This window comes from Eptatretus burgeri, chromosome 11, assembly GCF_056783735.1.
Source record: "Eptatretus burgeri isolate ZD-2024b chromosome 11, Ebu_testis_v1, whole genome shotgun sequence".
In the NCBI taxonomy this organism is placed as follows: Eukaryota; Metazoa; Chordata; class Myxini; order Myxiniformes; family Myxinidae; genus Eptatretus; species Eptatretus burgeri.
In genome coordinates, this window is record NC_140971.1 from 5,426,993 (window position 1) to 5,438,587 (window position 11,595).

Consider the following 11,595-nt stretch of genomic DNA (forward strand, 5'->3'; position numbering starts at 1 on the left):
ATGAAACTTGGCGATTAGGTGCCAAATGAGCTGGGAATGTGCGCGTTTGAGTTCCGTTGCTAAGCAACCACCCGTTGCTATGCAGTGGCCAGAAAACCACACGTTCACTATTTTCAATACTTGTCCTACAGTTTTGAATGTGGAGAAACGAGACTTCGGAATGAAACACTTTGAGATATTTAGAAAATTTTGCTCGAGCCAATTTTTGATTTAGGTTTTATTTTTCAAATGGTAGTCCTTCAAAAATAGGGTGTCTATTTACCGTCATTTAATGTGTGTATACAGTGTTTGTAAGGAACTACACCGTCGTTCCACCTTCGATCTCTCCTCGATCCAAACGTTATTGACCAAAGTGAAAAGGATTCAAAATAAATGGAATCACCGGCATTTCTGTCTTTGTGGATTTCTAATAATATGACATAAATCAAGTTATGTGGAATTTGAAAAACATCTTTTAAAAAAAATTTCTACACCCCTCGTTATGTTATCGTCCGCTACACCGCCAGGTTCATCAAAAACAACCGACCAGGAAGTCTTCTCGCGCTACCCACGGTCTGGTTCGTATTTCCCTGAACATCTGTTGTTCTGTTTATGGTTATTTTTTCTTTCTCTCTCTCTCTCTCTCTCTCTCTCTCTCTCTCTCTCTCTCTCTCTCTCTCTCTCTCTCTTCACGTTACGTTTTGTTTCGTGTTCTTCTGACGTCCACTTTGTTTGCCGTCATCTGAGGTAATGTCAACAAAAATAATGACACATTTTATTTTTTACTTAATTCGTCCCAAATTTATTCGAGCTGATTTTTGATTTAGGTTTTATTTTTCAAATGGTAGTCCTTAAAAAATAGGGTATCTATTTACCGTCATTTTTTATGAGGAGTGCCAGTTGGCAAAATACGCAATAGGAAAAATCTTGCCAGGCAGAGGAACAATTGTATGTGAACCAATACGTCTTGGCAACGAATCTTCGTCGGTGGATCGGTCAGAATGAAAAGCATCGTATCCAGTGCTTCGATCCTAGCGGATCCCTCGTCACCTACTGGCTTGTATATTTGTAACCCTCTCTGATGACACCTCATTTGATATCAATGATCTTACCACTTCTGTGGTGTAGTTTCAGGTCACTGCACCATGATCACAGACTACATGTAACACGTCTCTCTCTGCAGTTGATGTTCAGGCGACGTGGAGCTTGTGCAATGCCATTTGTTTCCACAACATCGAAGACTTTCTCGTAACCATTGTGCGAACTCGGCACGAAGACTTTTGAAGCTGCCTCTATTTGATCCATTGTCTAATATCGACCTCGAGATTCTAGAACCCTGTTCTTCATTGCACAGCCACTGGTGGCTCCTGGTGGCCTAAAGTGCGGCCCCTGACGTGCGACCGATAACACATAAATGTGAAAACACCCCATCATAAATGCTATCAAATTGACCTAATGGTTTCAAATGAGTGTTCCAACGTGAAGAAGAGGAGAAACATAACTACATCAGGATATGATTGCAGTGTACAAACAATTACGCTTGCAGCCGAGTTGACAACAACGAAGAAGAGTATGTGGAGGCGGGGCCGAATAGCAGCCTGCAGGCGGTGTGGCGGCTCTCACACTGATGTCATATCGGCAAAAGTGCCCCCCCTCTAAAACAATCATGAAGATCACTGTTCCAGAACGTACTTCCTCCCATGGTCAGTCGTCCTGTTAAATCGCGAGTCTGTTATCGGTAACTTTAGTGAACATGTGATAAATATTGGAGAGGAAGCTGATTGGATGGTAATTCTTCAGGTGCGTCTCCTCTCCTTTGTTTTTTTTTGTTGTTATGGATACACACTGGCTCGGTTTTTTTTTTTTCCAAGTTATGGGATTTGTTCTTTCATCTTTCGGGCCCTTGTTCACAGGGTTCTTCGGCATGCTTGATGATGGGGTCTCCATTATCATGCTTTATTTTCTTATTTTAGGGCAAAAATCTCAATGCATCCTGTCATAGAACTCTGCTTGTCGGTTTTTAAAGCTTCAGCTCTCGAGTTTTTAATCATTTTCTTTCGTGTTAAAATCCCTTTTGTTTTCTCTCATATTCTTCTTTTAACGTCTGCCAACGAAGGTGAAGGAGGTTATGTTTTCACACCTTTCTGTCTGTCTGTTTGTTTGTCTGTCTGTGTGCAGGATATCTCAAAAGGTTGTAGACGGATCCAGATGAAATCTTGTGGACAGGTTGGGTGTGTGACAAGGACAAACTGATTAGATTTTGGTGAAGATCCGGATCCAGATCCGAGGACTAGAATTTTTTAAGTGATTCTTCACCATTGAGAGATCGGGCCAAAAACGATATGTAGCACGATATCTCAAAAATGTAATGTGCCCGATACGTTCTTGTGGATCAGGCATTACATAGCGGAGGTATGCGCTCTACAGACTGCCCTCTCGTTTTAACTGTGATCCCTCATTGTTTTGTTACTTATTTCAAATCACTTCTTTAAGTGATTTGATTTAAGTTGTTGTTAATGTTGTCAATGTTGTTTTCAGTCCAGTTGCTCAATCCATCGTTCAGCTCGATCGTTTTTCATTCCTGTGTTACATGTTCAGGTTTAATGCTAGTTCACTCCATACCAGTCATTGGTCACCACCGGTAATGAAATGGTTCAGCACTGGCACTTCTGTTAGATCCTTGTTGACCAAAATAAAATGTCATTTTTGTTGGTCCCACTGGAATAAACGTGTTTACCTCTGTTTGATTCCTTCTTTGTAAAGATGTTCTCAACATGTAGAGTTTACTTTTCAGAACGAAAATCCACCAAACCTGCTTCCTCTTTCACTTATTTTGCTTATTCTGTAATTTCCCACGAATAACGTGACTTTCGAAGTGACATAATCCGCCCCAGAATGCTCGGTGCGCATGGGCAGAAACTCCTGGCAACGAGGTTCTTCGGGGCGGCCGAAAGTTTCTCGTGCATGCCAGATAAGGATTGGAACATTAAATGGAACTTCTGAAAGAAGCCGAAAATACTTGGAAACGTACCTGCGAGAAAGGAGTGTTCCTCTGCACTTGTTTCCTGGTACATCCTTTTGTGTATTATAGTGTGGTTTATGGTACTGTTAGTGTATTATTATTATTGTTGGTATATTATTTTGTGTTGTGTAGTGTAGTTTATGGTACTGTTACTGTATGAATACACTATTGTTCGTACAGTGTATTATTTTGTGTTGTCGTGGTTTTTGGTACCGTTACTGTTTTAATACCCTATTGTTAGTATATTATTATTGTTAGTATATTATTTTGTGTATTGTGGTGTGGTGTATGGTGCTGTTCATGTATTTAGACATTATTGCTGCTGTATTTTTGCTAGTATATTATTTTGTGTATTATCGTGTGGCTTATGGGGGTGTTTGTGTATTAATACACTAGTGTTAGTATATTATTATTGTTTGTATATTATTTTGTGTATTATAGTGTTGGTTTGTGGTGCTGTTCGTGTATTGATACACGATTGTTCGTATATTATTATTGTTGGTGTATTATTATTTTTAGTATATTATTTTGTGTCTTGTCGTGTGGTTTAAGGTGCTGTTTGTGTATTAATACACTATTCTTGATATATTATTGTTCATGTATTATTATTGTTGGTATATTATTTTGTGTATTGAAGTGTGGTTTTTGGTGCTGTTTGTGTATTAATACACCATTGTTTGTATATTATTATTGTTAGTATATTATTTTGTATATTGTAGTGTGGTTTGTGGTGCTGTTCGTGTATTAATATCCTATTGTAAGTATATTATTATTGTTGGTGTATTATTTTGTGTATTATTGTGTGGTTTATGGTACTGTTTGTGTATTAATCCATGATTGTTAGTATATTATTATTGTTAGTGTATTATTACATGTATTAATACACTATTGTTCGTTTATTATTATTTTGTGTATTATCGTGTGGTTTCATGGTACTGTTAGTGTATTAATACATGATTGTCGGTATATTATCATTGTTAGTAGATTATTATTGTTCGTATATTATTATTGCCAGTATATTATTATTGTTAGTATATTATTATTGTTAGTGTATTATTTTGTGTATTATTGTGTGGTTTATGGTAGTGTTTGTGTATTAATACACGATTGTTGGTATATTATCATTGTTGGTATATTATTATTGTTGGTATATTATTATTGGTATATTATTATTGTTATATTATTATTGTTCGTATATTATTTTGTGTATTGTGGTGTAATTTTTGATAATGTTGCATCTCCAATATTGTTTTGGAACACCATGTGAGACATTTATAGCTTGAGTTCTTTGAGTATAATGTTCTCTGTTGTTCCACCAATTGAACAATGCCCTGAAGTTTAAACATCACACCTGAGCCTTTGTTCTCAAGCATAATATTCAAGTGCTGGTTTTATTTTCTTTTTTTGTCTTTTGTTCGATATTTTTTTTCCATTTTCTTTAATGTCGTGTTTTTCTTTTGTCTCTTTTTGTGTCTCCTTTTGTTCTTTCCCTTTAGACATGCCCTTTTGATATCCGTTCTAAACCCCCTTGTACTTTAAAGTCCTTTTTGACATTTTTAAATCGTTATTTTTTTTGTCATTTTAAACAATCTTTGAAAATGAAAAAAATGAAATTTTTGTCCCAAATTATTATTTTTTCTTTTTAATCTTTATTTTGAACCTTTGTCTATTGTTTTCTTTAAAAAATATACAGTGATGGCCAAAAATATTGGCACCCTTGCACTTTTTCCAAATGTCACAATTTTCTTGAAAAATAAGTTGAAATTAATGAAAGTATTTTGTCTCCACAATTCTTTATTTCACTGTTAATATTACAGAACCTTTGTTTATGATTCAGAACTTAATATGTCCTTTTAAATCAGAACCTAAAGAGAAATGGCATTGACAAAATTATTGGCATCCTCGACTTAATATTTGGTATCGCAACCTTTGGTCAAAATAACTGCAGCGAAGCACTTCCTATAGCCATGAATGAGCTTCCTGCACCTCTCTACTGGTAGTTTTACCCACTCTTCTTGTGCAAACTGCTCCAGTTCTCCCAGATTTGAAGGGTGCCTTCTCCCAACTGCTGTTTTCAGATCTCCCCACAGGTGTTCAATGGGATTTAGATCTGGACTCATTGCTGGCCACTTCAGAATAGTCCAGCGTTTTGTCTTAAACCATTCCTCGGTGCCTTTTGAAGTGTGTTTGGGGTCATTGTTCTGCTGCAAGACCTATGACCTTTGACGGAGACCCAGCTTTCTGACACTGGTTGAACATTGAACTCCAAAATGCCTCCTTGGTAATCTCCTGATTTCATGATGCCATGCACACATTCAAGGTACCCAGTGCTAGAGGAAGCACAACAACTCTAAAACATCACTGATCCTCCTTCATGTTTGATTGCAGGGAAGGTGTTCTTTTCTTTGAAGGCTTCATTTTGTTTTCTGTAAACATAGAGATGATGTGCTTTCCCGAAAAGCGCTAATTTGGTCTCATCTGTCCCCAGGATATTCTCCCAGAAAGATTTTGGCTTGTTCAGGTGTGTTTTGGCAAACTCCAGTCGGGCTTACTTCTGTCACTCTCTCTCAGCAGTGGGGTCCTCTGAGGTCTCCTTCCATAGAACCTCCTTTCATTGGGTTGGTGATGGATGGTGTGAGTTGAAACTGTCGTACTTTGTGTCTGAAGGTCAACTTGAATCTGTTTGGCAGTTGATCAAGGTGCTTTCTCCACTTTCGCTGCAAACTTCAATCAAGTTTACTCTTGCAGCCATGTCCAGGGAGGTTGGCGACTGTGCCATTGGCCTTAAACTTCCTGACAACATTGCTTATGGTGGACACAGGAACATCATTGTCTCTGCAGATGGACTCGTAGCCTTGAGATTGTCCATGCTTGGCTACAATCTTGTGTCTGACCTCCTCAGAGAATTATTTGGTTTTCTTTCTTTCCTCCATGCTCATCGTGGTTCACACAGTGACACAAAACAGCACAATGACTCCTTTTCTCTATTCAAACTGGTTGAATGAGTGATTTTTATAGTGCAGGCACCTGCAACTCGCCACAGGTGAGTTCAATTCCAAAGTAAAGGAGAATCACCTGTTTGGAATATCATTATTTCTCACAACTTCGAAAGGGTGCCAATAATATTGTCCGAGCCATTTTAGGATCTCGTGTGGAATAAGCGAAGATTTTGAAATTTTTTTCAGCTTTTTTTGTTTTGTTCCATTGCAAACCAAAGAAATAAATTTGCCCTTTTTTTTTTTTCAACAATTTTCTGGAAGAAATGGTCATTATTTGGAAAAAGTGCAAGAGAGCCAATATTTTTGGCCACGACTGTATTTCTCATGATCCATGGAAGTTCACCAACTATCCTGTTATAGCCTTTGTTTTCTCATACTGTTGTCCCAATCCCCCCCACTTCCACCCTCAGCTACTGACCTGCTCTCATTGCTTTTCGACCTTTCACCCTGACTGTCTGGGGCCAGCCTACCCCTGCCAACCATTGGGTTCACCTCCTGTCTGGGTAATGTTGCAACTGTTAGTTTTCAAGCAATTGATATTTTTCATCAACTATACATGTATTATACACAGGTGTTTCCACCAATTATATGATTTCACCTTTTAATGCCTCAAAAATGAAGCTCAATTATCGAGGCACGTTTCCATCATTCCAACCTCCTTCTTTCCTCCCCCAATCACTGACGCCAAAACAGTAGAAACCAGTTTTGGCTGATTATGGGTGCAACCAAACACGTCTCTTTGTGAACATCGTCGGTCCATGTCGGAGAACAAGATAAATGATGTATTTTATCATCCAAGAAGGAAAGAGTATTTTTCCGACTGTGGGAAATGAGGTGCTGCTGAAAAATCCAACAATCCATCCTTTATGGGTGGCTATGAATGAGTCGTCGGTAATTTGATTTTTGCATTTGCTCGTATCTGGACCTCATCCATAATAACTTCATTATTTTGTCGATTTCCATTGGCGTGCGCTTGAACTTGGAGATATTTATTGTCGTCCAGTTGTTCAAAACTGAATCAACAGCATATGATTGCTCAGAAAAACTTTTCTTTTTGTATGTTCTTTGAAATTGATAAGCAGAAAAAGATACATGTTTTATTAGAATTTCCTCTCACATGTTATCTTTACCTTTTATTTGGTCACTTCAACTCGTATTTTACACTGTAATGCTTAATTTTGCCATATTTTTCCAGTTCTGTCCACGTTGCGTCTGTTGCCACATCTGTATGTCCCGCTCAGACACCTGGGCGAACGGCTTCTCTGTCTGCATGAAGTGTACTCATCGTCTGTCCGGTATGTCGCCTCACAATATGTCCGAGTGCCATGCAACTTGTGCCCACCGTTTACCTTTTTCATACCTGTTCCTCCTTTTTCTCGCTCTGCCCTCCTGTAGGCTCACCGTGCACCATTTGTGATGCAAAATGGATAATGGGTCAAGGCTCTTCTGCCCTTTTGTGCACTTCCTGTCCACGATGGTCACACGACCACTGTTCAGGACTTACTGGTGGGTGTTTATTCTTCTTCATCTTGTTTGTTGCCGCATTGCTTGAATTTGATACACGCTATCGATAATGCTTCGCATAATTTTATCGTCAGTTGTACACTGTACTGTGATATTTGAACGTTAACAAGGGCCATTTGAGTTTGCTGTTGGTTTTTTGCTGGTTGCAAGCAGGCGAGGAAAGATGTGTGGTACGATAAAGATTTATTGGGGTGTGTTGTGCAGAGATAGGGGAAAGAGGTGTGATGCAGCAAATAAACAGGCAACTTACAAAAGCGGACACAGAGCAGACTAAACGCGAAATTAATAACAATAATAATAACGATCTTCTGCAGTCTTACTTAGGCAGACAGGTGCCAGGACACACACATACACACACACAGACACAGAAAACCCGATGAAGAAGGAGTTTAGAACCAGGAATTGGGCACCGTAAAGGAGGAGCTTGAGTCGAGAAGGGGCGGAGTCAAGAGTGCGAGGGTGGAGTAGTAGGTGGGACCAGGTAGGGGGTGGGCGGAGATGACGAGGCAGAGTCCAGGCAGCAGGAGGCGGATCGTGGCGGTGTCGATGAGGCGAGAGAGAGGCGGAGAAACTCAAAAAGCAAGAGAGAGAGATGGAGGGACTTCTCCGACCTTTATAGGACTTGCAGCTTGGGGGGAGGGGCCACCCCGAATCGTAACGTAATCACCTGAATCGGGCGCTCCGATTGGCCCCTCACCCTCACGTGGCCGCCAGCTTGGGCCGGAAACCGCCTCACTTCGTTTCCGGCAAGGCCAGCCCACACAGCGAACACACCTCGCTCCGACCCCACGACATGACACGAATCGCCCACACCGAAATTGGCACGCGAATCATCCTGCAAAAACCCCCGGGCCGTGCTCGGGCGACCGGTCGAGGGTCCCTCATGCCCACTCAGGCGTTCGACCAGCATCGATCAACGTGGCCCGCACTGTGCATTCCCTGGCTCGATCGCAGCTTCGCTGGCTGTAGAGACGAGAAGATGTTCACCATCCGTGGAGAATCCACCGCTGCCAGCGAGGACCAAAGGTACATCATCATGGATAAATCCGTGCACGTCTCATGAGCGGCGTACGTATCTGCTTTCGAGCACATTCCATACAGTGTGCGCGGTTCCGCTATTAACCACGTGGCCAGCGCTTGCGTTCACACGACTGCGCTAGCGTGTGCGTGGGGCAAACACCAATACGTGTCAGATATTTAGGTGAAAAAGGAACAAGCCACTTTTACTCGCACACTCGTATCCTGCCAAACATGGCGTGGAGGAGTCTTTATTGGCCTCCGTACGCGTTTCGTGCAGTGTGGGAGTCGTGCTGGCCGTGTTTCCCGTGCCGTGAAAAATTCCATTTGTGCAGCCTCTTAAGAGGTATTCATTCACATGCCTTTTTAATGCAGCCGGCAATTCTCCCCAGACCATCGGAAGCTCAAGTCGACAACCCTGCACTGCCAAGCACACATGACTCGCTGCACACGCTGGGTTTAGGGCTCGTCCAGGAATGAGGATCTCTGTGCAGCAGATCCCTCACCGCGGCGCCGCACGCGCTGATCTCCACGAGTTCCCACCTTACAGCGAAGGTGCACGTGGCTGATTTACCTCAGGAATAATCAGAAAAGAAGAAGAGTCGGGATGAAATGAAGGAAAAATGATTTAAGCAACCCTAGCTATTTGATTATCGCAACGCACTCCCCTGTTGTCCAACTAAACAAAAGGAAAGGGACCATCTCCACATATAATAATGGAATAACTGTCTTGGGACACCGATTTGTTGTATGCATGCGGTTCCGAGAACCGCAACAAAATATATATATATATATATATATATATATATATATATATATATATATATATATATATATATATACATACATACATACATACATACATACATACATACATACATACATACATACATACATACATACATACATACATACAGTGGGGAGAACAAGTATTTGATACACTGCCGATTTTGCAGGTTTTCCCACTTACAAAGCACGTAGAGGTCTGTAATTTTTATCATCAGTAAACACTTCAACTGTGAAAGACGGAATCTAAAACAAAAATCCTGAAAATCACATTGTATGATTTTTAAATAATTAATTTGCATTTTATTGCATGAAATAAGTATTTGATCACCTACCAACCAGTAAGAATTCCGGCTCTCACAGACCAGTTAGTTTTGTCTTTAAGAAGCCCTCCCATTCTCCACTCATTACCTGTATTAACTGCACCTGTTTGAACTCGTTATCTGCATAAAACACAGCTGTCCACACTCAAGCAATCAGACTCCAACCACTCCACAATGGGCAAGACCAGAGAGCTGTCTTAGGACATCAGGGACAAAATTGTAGACTTGCACAAGGCTGGGAGGGATGGGCTACAGGACAATAGGCAAGCAGCTTGGTGAGAAGGAGACAACTGTTGGCGCAATTATTAGAAAATGGAAGAAGTTCAAGATAACAGTCAATCTCCCTCGGTCTGGGGCTCCATGCAAGATCTCACCTCGTGGAGCCTCAATGATCATGAGAAAGGTGAGGGATCAGCCCAGAACGACACGGCAGGACCTGGTCAATGACCTGAAGAGAGCTGGGACCACAGTATCAAAGAAAACCATAAGTAACACACTACGACGTCATGGATTAAAATCCTGCAGCGCACGCAAGGTCCCTCTGCTCAAGCCAGCGCATGTCCAGGCCCGTCTGAAGTTTAGCAATGACCATCTGGATGATCCAGAGGAGGAATGGGAGAAGGTCATGTGGTCTGATGAGACCAAAATAGAGCTTTTTGGTTTAAACTCCACTCGCCGTGTTTGGAGGAAGAAGAAGGATGAGTACAACCCCAAGAACACCATCCCAACCGCGAAGCATGGAGATGGAAACACCATTTTTTGAGGATGCTTTTCTGCAAAGGGGACAGGACGACTGCACAGTATAGAGGGGAGGATGGATGGGGCCATGTATCACGAGATCTTGGCCAACAACCTCCTTCCCTCAACAAGAGCATTGAAGATGGGGCGTGGCTGGGTCTTCCAGCATGACAACGACCTGAAACACACAGCCAGGGCAACTAAGGAGTGGCTCTGTAAGAAGCATCTCAAGGTCCTGGAGTGGCATTGCCAGTCTCCAGACCTGAACCCAATAGAAAATCTTTGGAGGGAGCTGAAAGTCTGTGTTGCCAAGCGACAGCCCCAAAACCTGAAGGATCTGGAGAAGATCTGAATGGAGGAGTGGGCCAAAATCTCTGCTGCAGTCTGTGCAAATTTGGTTCAGAACTACAGGAAACATCTGATCTCTGTAATTGCAAACAAAGGTTTCTGTACCAAATATTAAGTTCTGTTTTTTGATGTATCAAATACTTATTTCATGCAATAAAATGCAAATTAATTATTTAAAAATCATACAATGTGATTTTCAGGATTTTTGTTTTAGATTCCGTCTTTCACAGTTGAAGTGTACCTATGATGAAAACTACAGACCTCTACGTGCTTTGTAAGTGGGAAAACCTGCAAAATCGGCAGTGTATCAAATACTTGTTCTCCCCACTGTATATATGTATATGTTGTTGTTCGTCTTTCGGCTACTCCCGTTAGGGGTCGCCACAGCGGATCATCCGTATGATCCGCATAGTGATTTGGCACATGTTTTACGCCGGATGCCCTTCCTGTCGCAACCCTGGTCGCCTCTTACGACACAGGGATAAGGATTGGGTTTCGCCATGATTCCGGGCTGCCCTACACCATCTCATAGCGCGGCCCAGTGCAGAGCTCTCGTCCTCGAGCGATCCTCCAACCCAAGCCTCCAAGTAGCCGGATTACAGGTGCACGCCACTATGCCCGGTATATATATATATATATACATACATATATACATATATATATATATACATATATATATATGTATATATATATATATATATATATATATATATATATATATATATATATATATATATATATATATATATGTGTATATATATATATATATATATATGTATATATATATGTATATATACATATATATATATATATATATATATATATATATATATATATATATATATATACATATATATAT

General features: G+C 40.8%; 1 protein-coding gene across 2 annotated transcripts in view; it reads left to right on the top strand.

Moving 5' to 3' along the window:
• Nucleotides 1–11,595, top strand: part of LOC147016363 (uncharacterized) — a 183,131-nt gene that overhangs the window by 107,904 nt on the left and 63,632 nt on the right. For both annotated transcript variants that reach the window (XM_085844977.1, XM_085844976.1), the window contains exons 14-16: nucleotides 6,411–6,503; nucleotides 7,196–7,295; nucleotides 7,396–7,506. In XM_085844977.1, the coding sequence (XP_085701103.1) occupies nucleotides 6,411–6,503; nucleotides 7,196–7,295; nucleotides 7,396–7,506 (304 nt within the window). The remainder of the gene's footprint in view (nucleotides 1–6,410; nucleotides 6,504–7,195; nucleotides 7,296–7,395; nucleotides 7,507–11,595) is intronic.